This window comes from Anolis sagrei, chromosome 3 (assembly GCF_037176765.1).
Source record: "Anolis sagrei isolate rAnoSag1 chromosome 3, rAnoSag1.mat, whole genome shotgun sequence".
NCBI lineage: Eukaryota > Metazoa > Chordata > Lepidosauria > Squamata > Dactyloidae > Anolis > Anolis sagrei.
Genome location: NC_090023.1, coordinates 13,539,074 through 13,557,513, shown reverse-complemented (window position 1 = coordinate 13,557,513; position 18,440 = coordinate 13,539,074). Strand labels below are relative to the sequence as shown.

At 40.7% G+C, this 18,440-nt stretch overlaps 1 protein-coding gene across 23 annotated transcripts in view; it reads left to right on the top strand.

The window, feature by feature from the left end:
• The window catches only part of DLG2 (discs large MAGUK scaffold protein 2), a 1,355,349-nt gene that overhangs the window by 1,102,151 nt on the left and 234,758 nt on the right, over positions 1–18,440 (top strand). For all 23 annotated transcript variants that reach the window (XM_067466492.1, XM_067466491.1, XM_067466494.1 and 20 more), the window contains 2 exons: positions 4,326–4,394; positions 9,389–9,545. In XM_067466492.1, coding sequence (XP_067322593.1) covers positions 4,326–4,394; positions 9,389–9,545 — 226 coding nt within the window. The remainder of the gene's footprint in view (positions 1–4,325; positions 4,395–9,388; positions 9,546–18,440) is intronic.

Below are 18,440 nucleotides of genomic sequence, written 5' to 3'. Positions count from 1 at the left end.
GGTTTCGCATGGTTTACATCTAAAATCATCATTTGGTATCGTGCAATCTTACACCTGTCAACTCAAGGGTGAATGCCAGATAATTGATTGGGACCCTCCTCTAGATAAGCAAGTACAAATATATGATTGCCTCTGAATTCCACATTTTTCCACTGCTTTAAGTGGCAAACGGAGCCTATTGGTGCATTCGATTGCTGAACACATTGCATGTTTAACCCTGAAGATCTTGAAACAACCAGCTGAACTTTAAGAAGCTCATAGTATTAGCTTGTGTCCATGATGGCTGGAGAAAGGACAGCATCCAGGCTCCTGGATCAAAACATTAAAACCCTAAAGTGAAGGGAAGCATTTCATCATGCTTTTGCTTCCTTTAAGTCAGTTGTTCTCAACCTGGGGTCCCCAGATGTTTTTGGCCTTCAATTCCCAGAAATCCCAGCCAGTTTAGCAGCTGATAGGATTTCTGGGAGTTGAAGGCCAAAAACATCTGGGGACCCCAGGTTGAGAACCACTGCTCTAAGTGATTTTAGGTTCAGAAAAGGCCTTTTCACCAACAGGACATGATCTGGATCATTTTCTGATCACTTCCTGTGGGACAAAGTGATCTTGTATGCCTAAAATGGCTCCAAGAGGACACGTAATGGGCCAAAATTGTTCTTGTGTGACTTCAAATCATTTTCAACCTTTGGCAACCCAACATTGAGCATTTCATTGGGTTGTTTTTCCTTTCCTCTGAGGCTGATGGAGTTTGACTTGCCTAAGGACACACTGTGGGTTTCCGTGAGTGAACAGGGATTCGAACCCTGCTTTCTGAAGCCCAGCACTCAAACCAATATGCCATGCACACATTGGCGTGGAAATTTTCCAACAGTTCTTGGATAGTGCGCAGTTTGTACACTCATTAATGTGCACTTTCCACTCTTAAATAGCATGCTATCTTTGATACGCAGCCCTGCTCAGGTGCATGGAACATTGCAATGAATTGAAATATTGTAGAAGTGGGTGAAAATATGACAAAATGCTGAGTTTCTACACTAAGTGGATTGGCCCTTACAGCTAGCTGTGTAACAAAGGAGTTTGCCAATTGCTGGAGTTTTGTGGAAAGAGAAAAACTCACAGCCTTCAAATACTTACAAAATAAACTCAAGGTTCATAATCCGATATAACACGAAAAGAAGTCATGTTTCAGGATGTTTTAAAGAACTGTTTTTCTCTGGAAAGATTTTTATGGTGTCTTCTTCAGGGGGTGTTAAAAGGAAGGGGGCAAACATAGATAACTGTAGTTATAACAAGTTAGAAGGTACAAAATCAAATTCACAAAATAATATGCCTGTGCAAGCAGATAATGATACCATTTGTTACCAATCCATGTCACAGGTAGACATTTTGCACTTTTTGTGTGTGTGTTAATGTCAAGTGCCGCGGTATGCTTCTCAAGCTTAATTGGAGTTACAACTGTCATCAAAATTATACAGCTTGTTACCCCTTTCTTTTTTTAAAAGAAGTAAATCTATAGCCTAGATTCCTCAGTAGTTCTTCTTTGTACTTTGTACCAGGTGAAAAAAGAGTCCCCGAGGAACTATTTTTCAGAGCTCTGTCAAGATCTCAGACAGACATAACTGATTTTCCCAAAAGGCTTGTGGAAATGAACTGTGTTTGACTTGCGCTGCGTCAATGTATCTGTGTTATGCCAGCTCAGTCTCAGTGGGCCGCTCTGCGTCTTCTGTTCCTTTCAATTAACTTGTCAAAGTCATTTGTACCAATGGAGGAGAAGGCGAACAGCCATTTTAATTTACAACGTGTTTGTTGACTTTGTGTTTTTGCTTTTCTAAACCATTTTGCTTACTTCTGGTATGCTGATCCCAAATGCATCTGCTATAATTGAACAGTAGCTTTAATGCCTCTGGTAGTTGAAGAGCACTCTTTAAATTGCAACAATTGTGCCATTAGTTTGTACAAATTAAACAGTTGCATAAAAATTACGGATGCAAAGCTTATTTTGTAATTGCAAGCAAGAATGACAAATTTTCATATTTTTTTCCCTACAGTCCGTTAATATTGAATATTCTGTGAAATCTAAGATTACTACTGCTATTATTTGGTACATCTTTCAGGAATATTCATCTTCCCAGAAATGCACATGGGATTCAACACATACAAACAAATGATGACTGAGATCCTTCATCAAGGGTGCATAGCAAACATCTCCAGTTGCAGGATAGCACATGCTGCAACAGAGGAGATGCCCAAATGGACAATCAAATGCACAACCAAAAACACATGTGCATCACATGTGCACCAATGCACATTGATGTTCATGTACATCTTTATGAACAATGGTACTGCATGCACAACTCTGTGTCCAGAACTTTGAAATAAATGTGGGGGTTTCCACATCCACCCAAAGGACTCAGAAATGCATGTCTAAGACCTGGATAGAATTTCAGCTATTTTTTTTGTACATAAAACAATGATTTCTCCATGGAAACGTCTGTGCAGAAATATTGTTTTCCAAGCAAAAACAAACCAATCAGCATTTCCGAACTAATTCATTTCCCCCAAAGAAGTACAGACCAGTGAAGAATTCCATGTCTGTTTCTTCTTTGTTTTATATCCATTGAGTCTCAAAAAACCCTTTCTTCATCAGCACTATGAATATTGATAGATATTCTTCTCTTCTCCATTGCATGAAAGGTGGCAACATGAACACAGCAACCTTGTGTGCATGTTCCATAGGGTCCCCAAGCATCCATCTTGGGCAGATTGGCTATGATCAATAATTCAGTGAGACAGGGAAATAGATACCACCCCTTATCCAACATATCAAAGAATGCATAAAAAACTGTGTGATTCCAGACATCATGCCGATTGTTTACACCTAGTATACATAGATCTGAAGAAGTCTGTGGCTAATCTCATGCTTGACAGCACCCATGAGTCACTTTTTGGATCACACCAGGCCAATGGAAGGTCTACAGTTTGGCCAGTGAAACATGGAAGCAGTGATGCCATACACTAATTCCTCTACATAGAACAGAAAGAGGAAACTACTTGCTCTTGGAACTAATCAATCCATGAAAGGATTAGTTTCATCCACTCCAGCCCACATCAACCATTTCCCTTCTCAAAAGTTCTTCCCTGGAGTGGGGGAAAATTCTTTAATATACCAATAGCTTGCGCTATGAGTGGTGGTGGGAATATCTGCTTTCATTTTCAAATAGCCCATACAAATCTGGCCCTTTGTGAGGAATGATTATTGTTGCAAAGTTGTTGTGTGTTTTCCAGGATGTATGGCCATGTTCCAGAAATATTCTCTCCTGATGTTTCGCCTGCATCTACGGCAGGCATCCTCAGGGGTTGTGAGGTCTGTTGTGAGGCCATAGATGTGGGCAAAATATTAGGAGAGGATGCTTCTGGAACATAGCCATACAGCCTGGGAAACACACAACAACCCAGCAATTCCGGCCATGAAAGCCTTCAACACTACATTGTTGTTGCAGTTTGCCATCATATGAAGGGCTACAAGTTTAAGAGTGGCATGTTAGTTATTTATTGGAAACTACTGTAGTAAAAATCTCATAATCATAAAGCCACATCATACAAACACCTATGTGTGTATAATGTCACTTGGGATATTTTAGATAATGCTTTTTGTTATAATATGACTAAAGGGTTCTAAGATCAAGAGGCCACTAGTTTTATTCATTCTTGGGGATGGAGATAATGATTTTAAAATGGCCAGAAGTGTGTTCCTTAAGTGTCAGGAAACCCTGAAGTGGAGAATCCTGGACTGACAAACATCTTTGCAGTTCAAAGTTTATTCTGCACAGATTTTCCAATTTTTTTGCACAAAAAAGATGCACTATTTCTCTATTATTTTCTTTGCAGAAAACTATTTCAACTGGACAAAAATGCAATTTTGTGCAAAAACTACACTTTTATGCCCCCCACACTGCATTTTGCATAAAATGAGTCCTCAGTTACAACATTTTCTGTGCAGAAAATAGCATTTTATGCATAATGTACAGAAATATTGATTTCTGACAGAAAAATCAGTTTCTTGTGCAAAAAATGCATGTGAGAATTACCCTAAAATGTGCAGATTTCATGCAGAAAAGTTCAAAACTGCCAATCATCTTATTTTCTTGCAGAAGGAAGAAAATTACTAAGAATTCATTTTCCTTCCCTTTGAGAACAAAATTAGCAACAAATTAAGCTCTCTTTTAATTCTTTATTTGTTCTTTCTCTCCCTTTCCCTTTCTTCCTTCCTTCCTCCCTTCCTTCCCTTCTCCTTTCTTTCTTTCTTTTCTTCTTTTCTGTCAATGCAGTCATTCACAGCACAGCACAGTAAATCGGCCACCCACAGTGAGCATACAACGGAGCATTTCTATAGAAGGGTAAGAAGCAATCGTGAATTGATTCCACTTGCATTGTGATTAATACTTGACATTGATTCTGTGTTTTAAAACTGAACGTGTGTGTATATTAGCAACTGTATAACATTGGTATCTCTTAACGGTTCTGGCTCAGTCTACCTGTCCGAATGTATCTTCCCCTACAAACCAACTCAGAGTTTAAGATCATCTTGGAAACCCTATACGGCTCCGGCCCAGCGTACCTGTCCGAACGTATCTCCTTCTATGCCCCACCTCAGAGTTTAAGAAATTCGGGGGAGGCCCTGCTCTCGGCTCTGCCTCTATCACAAGTGAGGCTGGTGGGGACGAGGAACAGGGCCTTCTTGGTGGTGGCCCCTCGTCGGTGGACTTCACTCCCCAGGGAAATTAAGTCATCAACATTCCTCCTCTCCTTCAGAAGGAAGCTGAAAACATGGATATGGGACCAGGTCTTTGGGTAATCTGGCAGACTGACAAGATAATGACGACCAGAAATTGGAAAGGGCTATGGTAATGCTGAATGGACTTATGGATATTAGAACTCGGTGAACGTTGACCACTAGATTGGCTTTTAATTGTTATTGTTTTAACTACTGTGGTTATTGCTGTTATGAAATTTATCTGTTGAATTGTTGGCATCGAATTGTGCGGGTTGTAAGCCGCCCTGAGTCCCCCCTCGGGGGTTGAGAAGGGTGGGGTAGAAGTGCCCAAAATAAATAAATAAATGGGAAGGCCCTGCTCTCGGTCCCACTTTCCTCATAAGCATGATTGATGGGGACGAGAGACAGGGCCTACTCAGTGGTGGCCCCTCAGTTGTAGAACTCTCTCCCTAGTGACATCAGATTGCCCCCCTCCCTCCTAGCCTTCAGGAGGATAGTCAAAACTTGGCCCTGGGAGCAAGTTTTCAAAAAATAGGGTAATGCAGTATTCTTAGTGTGGAATTATGTGCAATTGATCATGGAATGGTTTCGACCTTGAACTCTGGATGGCGTGTTTCTAACCTTGAATGTATTTTAATCATGTTTATTATGTTATCATTTTAAGCCAAACCATAAATGCAGTTTACAGATTGGGGCCCTTCTACAGTGTTCTAGCATCCTTGAAACCAGATTAGGGCCACATGGAGTCTTGACAGGGATCCCTTTGGCCACACACTGCTGGGGAGCCACCAAGGAGTTCCCTCTCACATACATGGGAGGCTCAGGACTGTATTGCCATGGTCTTGAGCCATGACTCAGCACCTACCATTTCCTCGGCACTCCAACTGGTGTCAGCTACAGTGCCACAATGAGAGGGATTGGAGGGGAGAGAGGGGTAAAGTGGCCCATCTCCCCCCCCCCCCCCGATGCCCTGGCCTCTAGCAGAAAATAAGCTTGATCCCTTCTCAATATAGCATCCTTTCAAGTATAAACATGGTACCATGTCCCCTCCCAGCCTTCTTCTTCACCAAGTTAGGAATACCCAGCTCCCTAAACCACTCTTCATGGGGCTTGGATTCCAAATCTGTGACCATTTTGGTCACCCTTCTCTGAACATGTTCTAGCTTGTCAATATATTTCTTGAATTGTGGTGCCAAGAACTATAGTATTCCAGATTAAAAACCTGCTGATATTTCAAAAGAAGAAGCCCAGATCCAGTTTAAATTTCCCTCTTAAATCTCCCCTTTGGATTTCTTCCAAAGTCACAGAAATGCAGAGTTCGATAAACCTTTCTTGGTCCACACAGACCCCGAGGAGGAAATATCTTACTATATAAAAGATTTCTGTCCTTTTCACCCTTGCACTCATCTTTCCCTCCCCCTTACCGAGAAACCCACCTTTCAACAAACATCCAGGTCCCTTTGCCATTCCCCAGGTGCCTTTCCTTTCTCTAAATCCCGTGTTCCTCTCTTTTTCTGCCACTTTAAACATAATCCCAGAACTCTACCTGGATACTCCTTCCAAAATTAGGTCTGGGTCTCTTTCATCCTAAACATATTTCATGGTCAATATTGTATGCTGTTTTTGAAGAAAATCATTTCAAGCTTACCTTGCTCCGAAATATTCTTAGTAAGATGATCAATAAAAACACATTGTAAAGAACAGAAAATGGAACAAAACGTGTGTTTAACCATGGAAAGGTGTTTTAAACTACGAAAAGGGAAGGAGTTGTTTTTTCACAAATGTTGCCTATTTAGTAACTATGCTATTAGCTCCATCTACTGGTAGTAGACGGGAAAGATGCCAACAATCCATGGTGTCATTTTAATACAGGAAAAAATTGGTATTGCTACTGAGTACCTTCTAGTCATTTACAATTTCTAGCAAACTTCACAGAGAGTTTTTATGTCTAGATTGGTTCCAAAGTTTGCCATTGCTGTCCTCTGTGGCTGAGAGAAAGTGACCCAGTGGGTTTCATGGATGTTGGGTTTTGAACCCTGGTCTCCAGAGCCATGGATGGTGATACAGTTGGCCCTCAGTTTAATTGTGTGCCAAGTTCATGCTTCCATTTAATTGTGTGAAATATACAGAATGTTCAGTTGAATGCAACAGTTTGTGCTCAGTTGGAGGAGAAGATTAAAGAGGACAATAGCAAACCCTATTAAAGTTAACGACTTCCTCTGGAACTTACCATAGACTCAACCAGGAAAACATGGAAAATATGTTAGTTCCTCCAGGTCATTTCTACGGTAACTTCTGGTAGAAGCATGCCATAGATTTACCTTGAGGATTTAGACACTTATAATTGCTTTAAATTATTTAAGTTGATTCTATTTCATACCTTCTGAGGTCTTTGAATATAGTATCAGGTGTAAACATTTTAATGAAATCTATATAAATACAAATGTAATGTTCGTTTGTGGGATTACCATAACTCAATAATCACTGGACGTATTGACACCAAATTTGGACACAATGAACATATCAGGACGAGTGACCATCACTCACAAAAACACTGAAAAACACAGCAGAAAAGACATAATAATAATAATAATAATAATAATACTTTATTTATACCCTGCTACCATCTCTCCAAGGGACTCGGTGCGGCTTACATGAGGCCGAACCCACAATACAACAATACAAGCAATACAAGCAGTAACAAATACAATACAAAGCAATTAAAATAAATCTCATACACAAATAGCATAAACATTAAACAAGGTACAGTGTACATTTAAAATCTATGGCTGGGCCAAATGTAATTGAAGTTTAAAAAATAATGCTAGGCATGAACAAGATAAAGTAGGTGGGGCATTGATGGAGACATACAAGCAGACCTAAATTGATATACAGTGCTTTTGGAGGACAAAATGCTAAGGGTTCATTATTCTTAAAAGCCAAAAAACAAAAAACACATCACAACGCAACGCATGTGCAAAACCATATATATATATATATGCGCAAACACACATATAAACAAATATATATACACACAAAACACATATACACAGACTGGGCCACAGCAATGCATGGCAAAGAATGGCTAGTAAATAATAAAGTACTAAATGGTTGTTCTAGGGAATGCTTCCTTCAAGAAATCTTCCCATATTTTCCAGACAAGACAGAGGTCCTCCTGGTCACTCGAAAGGCCAAACAGGGCATAGGGTTACAGCCTGTGTTGAATGGGGTTACACTCCCCCTGAAGACACAGGTTTGCAGCTTGGGTGTGATCCTGGACTCATAGCTGAGCCTGGAACCCCAGGTTTCGGTGGTGACCAGGGGAGCATTTGCACAGTTAAAACTTGTGCATCAGCTGCACCCATACCTTAGGAAGTCTGACTTGGTCATGGTAGTTAACACTCTGGTTACATCCCATATAGACTACTACAATGTGCTCTACATGGGCTTGACTTTGAAGACTGTTTGGAAGCTTCAAATGGTCCAGTGAGCAGCGGCCAGGTTGCTAACTGGAGCAGCACTCAGGGAGCACGCAGCTCCTCTGTTGTGCCAACTCCACTGGTACCAATTTGCTACTGGGCACAATTCAAAGTGCTGGCTTTAGCCTATAAGGCCCTAAATGGTTCCGGCTCAGCTTACCTGTCCAAACGTATCACTCCCTTTTAGGAATTTAAGATCGTCTGGGGATGCCTTGCTCTCGATCCTGCCTTCTTTGCAGACGCGTTTGGTGGGAACGAGGGACAGGGCCTTCTCAGTGACATCAGATTGGGAAGGAGTTCCCTTGGCTGTGGAACTCCTTCCCTAGGGATATTAGATTGGCTCTTTCCCTCCTGACCTTCCAAGTGCCCTTCGGGGTGAGAAGGGTGGAATATAAATACTGTAAATAAATAAATAAATAAATAAATAAATAGCTTCTTCTTACTCTGGAGCCAAGAGTAGAGAGAAAACCTGAATATATCCAGGAAACAAGAGGGATACTGGCACATCTGGAACATAGATGGTGACTTAAACTTCAAATATCCAGTCCATAGTTTGGTATTAAGCTATCCCAGTATTTCTGTTTGTTTATCATAGACTTTTTAGTCTTGTTGATAACTGCCCTAGGTCCCATCTCAGGACTAACTATATGAGAAATGTGGGAAATCAAGAAATACATACATAGATCTTGTGCCCTTTAGACCAATACTATTCAAAGTAGTGATCCAAAGACTGCTGTTGATCTGTAATCCTCTGGGTGCTGATCTGTGGTGCATCAAAAGGGTACTATGTAAATGTGTTGATAACAAGGAATAAATATTGTATAAGTACTTGCACATTAAATTTTAGGAGGGGGAGATGCTGATTCACTACATCAAATCACTTGAGAAGCACCCCTGTTGTTTACTGGAGGATGTGTCATACCTCTAAGAAGCTGCTGTTTGTTTTTGTGTTGTGGAAATAGTTTGAATATATTCAATTGATCAATTGGGAGGTGTTTGGAGATGCTTGTGTGTATTGATGACAGAAACATCATATCGGTCTAGATGATACTGTTATGAAAAGGCTTACTATAATATCCATAAACGACTGGGGGGTTTGTAGTAATATGTTTACACCATGTCCTTTCTCTTTCCCCAGAGAGCCTCGGAAAGTTGTCTTGCACAAGGGCTCGACGGGTCTTGGTTTCAACATTGTGGGTGGAGAAGATGGCGAAGGCATTTTTGTCTCCTTCATCCTAGCGGGAGGACCAGCGGATCTCAGTGGCGAGCTGCAGAGGGGAGACCAAATTTTATCTGTAAGTACTTTCCACACCTTCAGCCCCTGTTAACAAAAATAGACGATAGTTAGGAGCTAGCCTTCACGTGCCTAAAAGAAACGGAATAGATAGGATTTTGTGCTGCAAAAGAGAAGAATAGCTGTGGGAGCTCAGAAGAAAGGATGAAGAGACTTCTACTGATGGTGCACACAAAGAAGTGAATCACTCAAATAGTTACATTACATTAGGTGATCCCTCATTGTCTGAGTAGGATAGTCTTCCAAGATCAGTGTACTGGTGGGTTCGTAGGTGACTGTGGAGCCCTATTCTTGATCTGCATCTTCTCCCGCAGTGAGGGCATTGGTTTCCTGGTGGAAGGCAGTCTCAGTCAGGGTTGGCTTGACATGCCTTCCTCTTGGCACATTTCTCTCTTTTGCCCTCCATTTGTGCCTCTTCAAATTCTACAGCACTACTGGTCACAGCTGACTTCCAGCTGGAGTGCTCAAAGGCTAGGGCTTCCCAGTTCTCAGTGTCTATACAAGAGTTTTTAAGGTTGGCTTTAAGCCCATACTAGCCAAATACTAGCCAAAATTCTAGTAGTTTCCTGGGTAGTGGGGGAGAGGAGCACATTTGCAAATACATTGCGTCACACTTCTTAGGTATGATCCATGAACTTGACCACAGGGGGCAGCATTGTTAGCGTTTTAATTGTGTTCTCGAAGGCTTTCCATGGCCAGAATCTCTGGGTTGCTGTGAGTATATGTTGCAACTCAGAGTAAGCTTCACCTTGCTTCCAAACACCATCACACAAGAGCTGTAGTTTTATAGTTTATTGAGGAAGAAATCCAAGTCAAAATAAAGAATAGGCATTGCAAAGTTCCAAAGATTAAGCTTAAATGCAGAATATAGTTCCAAAGATCTTCAGGTAAAAGCAGGAGACACAATCCTATTGGCAAAGTTCAAACCAGAGTCCCAATCACAGTGCAAGAAATCCCAAGCGTACTGCTTTCCAGGCTAAGATTATTCCATGAAGTTTTCAGGTTAATAAGCTACATTGAACTGACACTTTCCCTTGGTTAGCAAAAAGCCTAAATACCTTTCTAACATGAAAACATTACATGAAATCATTGCGATGACCTTTCACTGAGCTGGCCTCTTGTCTGCCGGCCAGGCGAGAACTCCGCCTCACCTGGAGATCAAGACGAACTTGCCGGGTCGGGTCACTGTCAAGGCTTTCAGTACTTTCAGTATCAGCATGGGAAAGAGGCGAATGCCTCCCCACTTGTTCGCTATCTCCTTTGTTAAAATTCCTTTCTCTTGGGAATCGCTGTATTGATGTTGACTCTGCACTGTCTGTGCTGTCTGTGGGAGCCACAGGCCCAGAGATCCGAGGCACAGAAAAAGAGCCAGGAATCTGAATCCCATCATCCACATCATCACAGAACATCTCAGCCACAACAGTATGTCCATGTTCCAGAAGCAGTCTCTCCTGACGATTCACCCACATCTATGGCAGGCATCTGCAGCAGTTGTGAGGTCTGTTGGAAACTAGGCAAATGAGGTTTACATATCTGTGGAATGTCCAGGGTGGGAGAAAGAACTCTTGTCTGTTTGAGGAAGAAGAACTTTATTTTTCTACCCCGCCTCCATCTCCCCGAAGGGACTCGGGGTGGCTTACATGGGGCCATGCCAAGGCAACATACAATCATAAACAGAACAATAAAATATTAAAACAACACAAGAACAGCAGCATCATAAACAATAATAAACAAGCATCATAAACAACAACAGAGATACCTCTAGTCTCATTTTTGATGGAGAGGGGACCAATGTAGAAATGAGTTAGAGCATAGGCTGGCCAAACAGGTGGATAGAACATATAGTAGCATAGGAATAGAGTAATTATAACAGGATCATTTCAGCTTAACTTAAAAGTATAGTAATCAAAAATAGAAACTTGAATTCAGGTCATGGTTAGGGACCATTTGTCACAGGAATCGTCAATCAAATGCACAATGAAACATCCACATCTTTAGTTCCTTACTGAACTGTTGCAACTAGCCACCTTGATTAGCATTGAATGGCCTTGCAGCTTCAAAGCCTGACTGCTTCCTGCCTGGGGGAAGGAAGAGATAAAAATCTGGCTACCATTATTTTAAAAGACTCTAAAATAAGGACAGTAGATAAAGAACAACACTCAGAAAACAGGGGAATTCCATATATGAAACAATCAGGGCCAGCTGACACCTCTCAACAAAGGATTCTCCCATGTAATGTAAATGTAAAAGGATAGGCAACCAGCCCGTGCAGATATCCCACCAATGCATTGGTGGCAATGCTACCCTAAAATGTAAAAGGATGAATCAGTCAGGCTATGAGGTTTTAAATATTTTTACCACCACAAATATAAAGGATCCAGTCAGGGGATGTTTGTTTCTGCTGCCATCTTTTGTGTTCAGGAGCCTTGCTTTAGTTATGTTGAGGCTCAGAGATGAGAGTGAGACTTTGCATAAGATAAAACAATAACTGTTTGTTTATGCAACTAAGATGATCAAGGTTCTGGAGAACAAGCCCTATGAGGAGCGGCTTAAAGAGCTGGGCATGTTTAGCCTGAAGAAAAGAAGGTTGAGAGGAGACATGATAGCCATGTATAAATATGTGAGAGAAAGTCATAGGGAGGAGGGAGCGAATTTGTTTTCTGCTTCCCTGGAGACTAGGACACGGAACAATAGCTTCAAACTACAAGAAAGGAGATTCCATCTGAACATTAGGAAGAAATTCCTGACTGTGAGAGCTGTTCAGCAGTGGAACTCTTTGCCCTGGAGTGTGGTAGAGGCTTCTTCTTTGGAAGCTTTTAAACAGAGGCTGGATGTCCATCTCTCGGGGGTGCTTTGAATGCGATTTTCCTGCTTCTTGGCAGGGGGTTGGACTGGATGGCCCATAAGGTCTCTTCCAACTCTATAATTCTATTATTTGTCTCCTTTGAGTAGCATAGGCATGATGATTTCAAGACTATATATGCGGGACAAACATCAGGAGATAATACTTTTGGAACATGGCCATACAGCCCAGAAAACTCACAGCAACTTAGTCTTTTCATTGTTTCTTCCGCTTGTTTAGGTTTTTGTTTATTGTCTCCCTGCTCCCAAAAACGGACAAAGAAATGTGTTGCCCTCGGGCTCCCAAGATGACATTCAGAAAATGAAAACAAATAGAAAAAAATGCTCTAAAACTAACAGAAAGCTTTTTAAAAAATGAATTTTAAGAAACAGACAATATCAAATCAATCAGTAAAACAAACCCTACGTTTTGGGAGCAAAGGCCATGGAAAACAAAGAAAGGAAGCAGCCTGACTCCCTTCTGGAAGGAGTTCCACAGCCAAAATGGCCCAGATAGATCTCAAAATAGTCCTTGCCCTCCTAAAGCTTCAAAAGGTGGTTAAATTTTGCTTTTCCTCCTTATAGAAAAAGCAGATTCTTTCTGATTCTTTGGCTATCTGCGCAGTGCAGTTTGGTAAGAAAAGGCCAAGTGTGCCACCTACTGTGTGCGAGTTAACTTGACATACAGACACGGTTTCGAATGAGCAATGCTGGGCTTGTTATCTTGTCATTTGTAATGAATTGGACGGCAGCTCCACGTGTCGTTTGTCAAATTTGCAATGGATTATAAAAAGCTTTGAAAGCCCTTGGCTACATTTTGTGCATTTAGTCCCTGCAACATTACCATAATTGCTCTTTCATTTATACACTGATAGTATGGAATTAAGAAATAATGCTTCCGTGTTAGAGGATCGCTACAGTTAAGAGACTGCCTGTCTTCTGTGATCTCTTTTTCCCCAAGCCTGTTCTCAATTCTTGAGTCTCTTGCTAATGTGGTCAAAACCTAGGGCTACGCAGATATAAACTGGCTTCAGTCTAAGTAGAGGGAGTCATTGCAGTACAACGCCATGTTTCACTTCAATACTGCCTCCCAAATGTACTGCACTTAAGGGTTAAATTGGGCACTATTGGACCATTACTTATTTTGAAAGGAGAGGCATTGATAATCAACAAATATTGTTTCACCTGATTCCATCATTTCCTGGCCGCATGGTCAATGATCGGGGAAGATGGAATTTGTTAATGTGTGAATGGCCACTTATTCGGAATAGTGATGCAAATCCTATCAGACCAACCAACCCTTAATAGGCTATTGTAGGATTTTCGGGCTATATGGTAGGCATGGTTAGGTCCAGTCGGAATCTTCGTAATTCGGAATAAATTAGGAAAAATTAGTTTTTTGAAGTGATTTTGAACTTTTTTAGGAAACCAGAAGTCCCTTTGCCCTTCCGAAACTAGTCTCACCATTTTTCTTCCAACTCAGGAAGTGAGTCAGAAATGATTCTGGTCCCTGGCCTCTGCTCAAGCCAGAGAAGCCAGTTTTAAACCGGGGAAGGCTGAATTTCCTTCCTTTGCATTCCCCGCTTCTGCCTCAAGCCAGAGAAGCCAGTTTTAAACCAGGGAAGGCTGAATTTCCTCCCTTTGCATTCCCCATTTCTGCCTCAAGCCAAAGAAGCCTGTTTTAAACTGGGAAAGGCTGAATTTCCTCCCTTTGCTTTCCCCGCTCCTGGAGTAAAACAACTACTTTCAAAGGAAAGAGCACCCAATGAAACAGGAAATAACATTTTCAAACCATTAATGAAAGGATTCAAAAGTCTCGGAAGTTCCTCCCAAACAGACATATGAAAGAAAATATTCGTACAGTGTTGGATCTCCTGGAATATTATGAGATTAACCACTAAAAAGAATTTGCCATTTTATCAATAGACACTGAAAAGGCTTTTGACAATTTGAATTGGGATTTTTTTAAAGATACTAATACAAGAATTGGATATGGGAGAAAAATTTAACAATGCAGTTAATGCAATCTATAATCAACAAAAAGCTAAAGTGAAAATAAATGGACAAATGACACAGGAAGTTTTGAAAAGTTTTGAACATCTTTTTCTGTGAAAATTGGAATTGACTTTAGAATCAAACCACCAGCGCCCCCTACATCCGAAATGAGTTTTAAACCATTTTTAATCAAACAAGCCTACTATATGGCCATGTTCTAGAAGCATTCTCTCCTGACATTTCACCTGCATCTATGGCAGGCATCCTCAGAGGTTGTGAGGTCTGTTGGAAACTAGTAAAATTGGGTTTATATATCTGTGGAAAGTCCAGGGTGGGAGAAAGAACTATTGTCCGTTGGAGCTAGATGTGAATGTTTCAATTAGCCACCTTGATTAGCATTTGATGGTCTGACAATTTTTAGGTGTGGCTTGTTACTGCCTGGGGGAATCCTTTGTTGAGAGGTGATTACCTGGCCCTGATTGTTTCTTGTCTGGAGTTCCCCTGTGTTTGAGTGTTGTTCTTTATTTGCTGTTATACTTTTAGAGTTTTTGTTCATTTTCATGGTTTCTCCCTTTTTTAATTTTCTGGTTTTCAGGGACTTGGGGAAAAGAGCTCATGTTCTTATTGTCATCCCACACACCCCAGCACTTGTTCACTTGAGGGCTAATGGTGCTTAAAGGCACATTAGTACAACTGAGATATGTTGACAGGAAAAGAGAGTGAGGCGGTCCCATCAAGAGTTTGCTTGTTATGCTTTCCCCTTGGCACAGTTCTCCCTTTTCTCCTCTATTTGTGCCTCTTCCAAATCCACGGCATTGTAGTGCAGTCCTATGGTAACTTTAGGAGGAAGCATGCTATAGAAAAATAAGGAGGACTTAACAAGTTCCTAGAGAAACCATTTCATCCTGGACATAAGTAAATGTAACCATGGGTATAGGTTCTGCAGTCATGGCAATGTTACTGTATTTCCTCATTCCATTTGCATTTTTAATGGGTACTCAAAGGGAGCTGACAACATTTGAGACTATCTGAGAGAAAGAAGTTGGCAGTGTAACCTTCCATAGACTTAAGTGTACTCATCAGTTTGTTGAGGAAGCAACTGATGTATTCCCCTTTTCCATTCATCTTGAGAAGTTGCACCCACAGCCACAGCTTTAAAGTGCATACTCATGGTAGCTTGCAATTACATCTGGTTCAGAGCCAAGCTATTTTAGCTTCTGCAGTTGTGTTGTATGCAAGAGACAAAAAGCTCTCTCACATTGTTTCAGCATGCAAAATTTTGTTTTGTGTTTCATCAGTCAAATAGAATAGAAGCAATCATCCAATTAGGCTGCATGTGCTTCCTCAAGCGATTTTGGAACAGAGCACAATTTGAGTTAATCAAGCACAAATAATGATAACAAATGCATTCTTCCATATCCGTCCCAAGTAAAGTTCACATTATGCTGCGCAAGCCTCTTCCAGAGACAATTATCATTAAGCAATTTATTGAAGGAGGGCCACTAATTGCCAGATTTCAGGGAGATAGGTTAAGCTTGCTTGCAAAACTTTTAAAGATGTTGAAAAGATGGAAAGAACTTAAGATTGTGCTAAATATGCATGTTTAAAACTCCATGAGCCAAGAGCATGATTCAAATAGCACTCGAGCAGAAGATTTGAGGAAGCATACTATTTTGGATGAGAAGTGAGAGGAGGCAACTCTACTAAAGAGGGGATCCTTGGACCACATGGATGTTATCTGAGGACCATACAGACCATAGTTGGTGGGTTATTCATATATGATGCACAGGCTAATGGCTAGGCTGCTGCCAGGAAGTTAATAAGGTGCCATTCTTGAGAAATATTTATGAGACCAGGCATATATAGGTATATAAAACAGATATAAAAATGAGACAATTACTGACAACAAACTAGCATTTTGCAAAGCTTATTAAACAGGCTGATTTTCATTTTCATGAAGTACAACTGAAGCATTCTCATCAGAGTCCACAGTAAACACTACAAGTTGTTGCTAACAGATTTATGTAAATCAATAAAACATCTCATTGGCATCTCATAATTAAAATAAAGTTCCAGTCTCTTCATCCAATTGTTCCATATTCCTATGTTCGTTACACTGCTCGAACAACCAAGTCTTCACTTTCTTCCGAAAGTTAACAGGGAGGGGGTTGATCTAATATCTGTAGGAAGGGCGGTAAAGTCCTCATCTTGAATATTGTGTCTGGTTCTGGACACCACAGTTCAAGAACCTGTCCAGAAAAGTGCTTTAAGATCTAGAAACCAAGCTTTATGAGGAACAACATAGGAAACTGGGGATATTTAGCCAGGAGCAGAGAATTCTAGGAGATGTCATGGTTGCCATCTTTAAATATCTGAAGCGATGCCATGTAGATGATGGAGCATATTTTTTTTGTTGCTCCAGAGACTAGAATATGAGCCAATGGATGCAAATTAAAAGAAAATAGATTCCTCCTGAACATACTTTTTTTAACTAAAAGACCTGTTAAAAAGTGGAATTAGCTGTTATAATTTAGTATTGTTTATTTATATATATTCAAATTTACATGGTGCATTACAATGCAACATGCAAAAATAATATGCTTTCTCAAAGGCATACAATCTAAAATATGTATTGGTACACAAGAAGGAGGAATAATAAATCACAAAACTAAACAATGCAATAGAATCATAGAATCAAAGAGTTGGAAGAGACCTCATGGGCCATTCAGTCCAACCCGCTGCCAAGAAGCAGGAATATTTCATTCAAATCACCCCTGACAGATGGCCATCCAGCCTCTGTTTAAAAGATGCCAAAGAAGGAGCCTCCACCACACTCCGGGGCAGAGAATTCCACTGCTGAACGACTCTCACAGTCAGGAAGTTCTTCCTCATGTTCAGATGGAATCTCCTTTCTTGTAGTTTGAAGCCATTGTTTCATGTCCTAGTCTCCAAGGAAGCAGAAAACAAGCTTGCTCCCTCCTCCCTGTGACTTCCTCTCACATATTTATACATGGCTATCAAATCTCCTCTCATCCTTCTCTTCTTCAGGCTAAACATGCCCAGCTCCTTGAGCTGCTCCTCATAGGGTTTGTTCTCCAGACCCTTGATCATTTTAGTCGCCCTCCTCTGGACACATTCCAGCTTGTCAATATCTCCCTTCAATTGTGGTGCCCACAAATGGACACAATATTCCAGGTGTGGTCTAACCAAAGCAGAATAGAGGGGTAGCATGACTTCCTTGGACCTAGACACTAGGCTCCTATTGATGCAGGCCAAAATCCCATTGGCTTTTTTTGCCACCATATCACATTGTTGGCTCATGTTTAACTTGTTGTCCACGAGATCTTTTTCACACGTACTGCTCTCAAGCCAGGCATCCCCCATTTTGTATCTTTGCATTTCGTTTTTCCTGCCAAAGTGGAGTATCTTGCATTTGTCACTGTTGAAGTAAGTCATCCAGATAAAATGCAAATGAAACCTCCAATAATCTAATGTATTGCTTCAGAAGGTGAAGAACTTTCCATCTTTGAAAGTCTTTAAAATGAGGGCATCTTTCAGGGGATTCATTTATATATTCCCACATGGCAGGGATTTGAACTAAATCGCCCAGGTGGCGCCTTCCAACACCGCTGATTTTGTATTTAGAAAAGGCATCTTATTATCACACATGTACACACACAGCCTAGAACTATCAACATTTGTGTAAGGGGAGTATGCAGACACTTGTGCTTCTGGATCACTCACCAAATGTATTGAGAACCAAAAGTTTAAGTCTTCCTTCTTCAGTACTAAGGACAGCTCTACAGAGTAATATTTAGCCTGAAGTTGCCATATGTTTAAATATATTTTTACAAAACAATACATTTTTGTTGCATTTCTCATTCACATCATCATTTTTGTTCTATCCCAATTCTGCTTTTAATTGGAAGATTAAATTCTCTCTGCACATGGAAATATGTCCCCCCCAACAAATTGGATTTTTGTACACATCTGTGTAATTTCTCAACAACATTAGTCAATGTGCCTTAGTACAGTCTTTCTTGTTTGTCAGTATCTAACC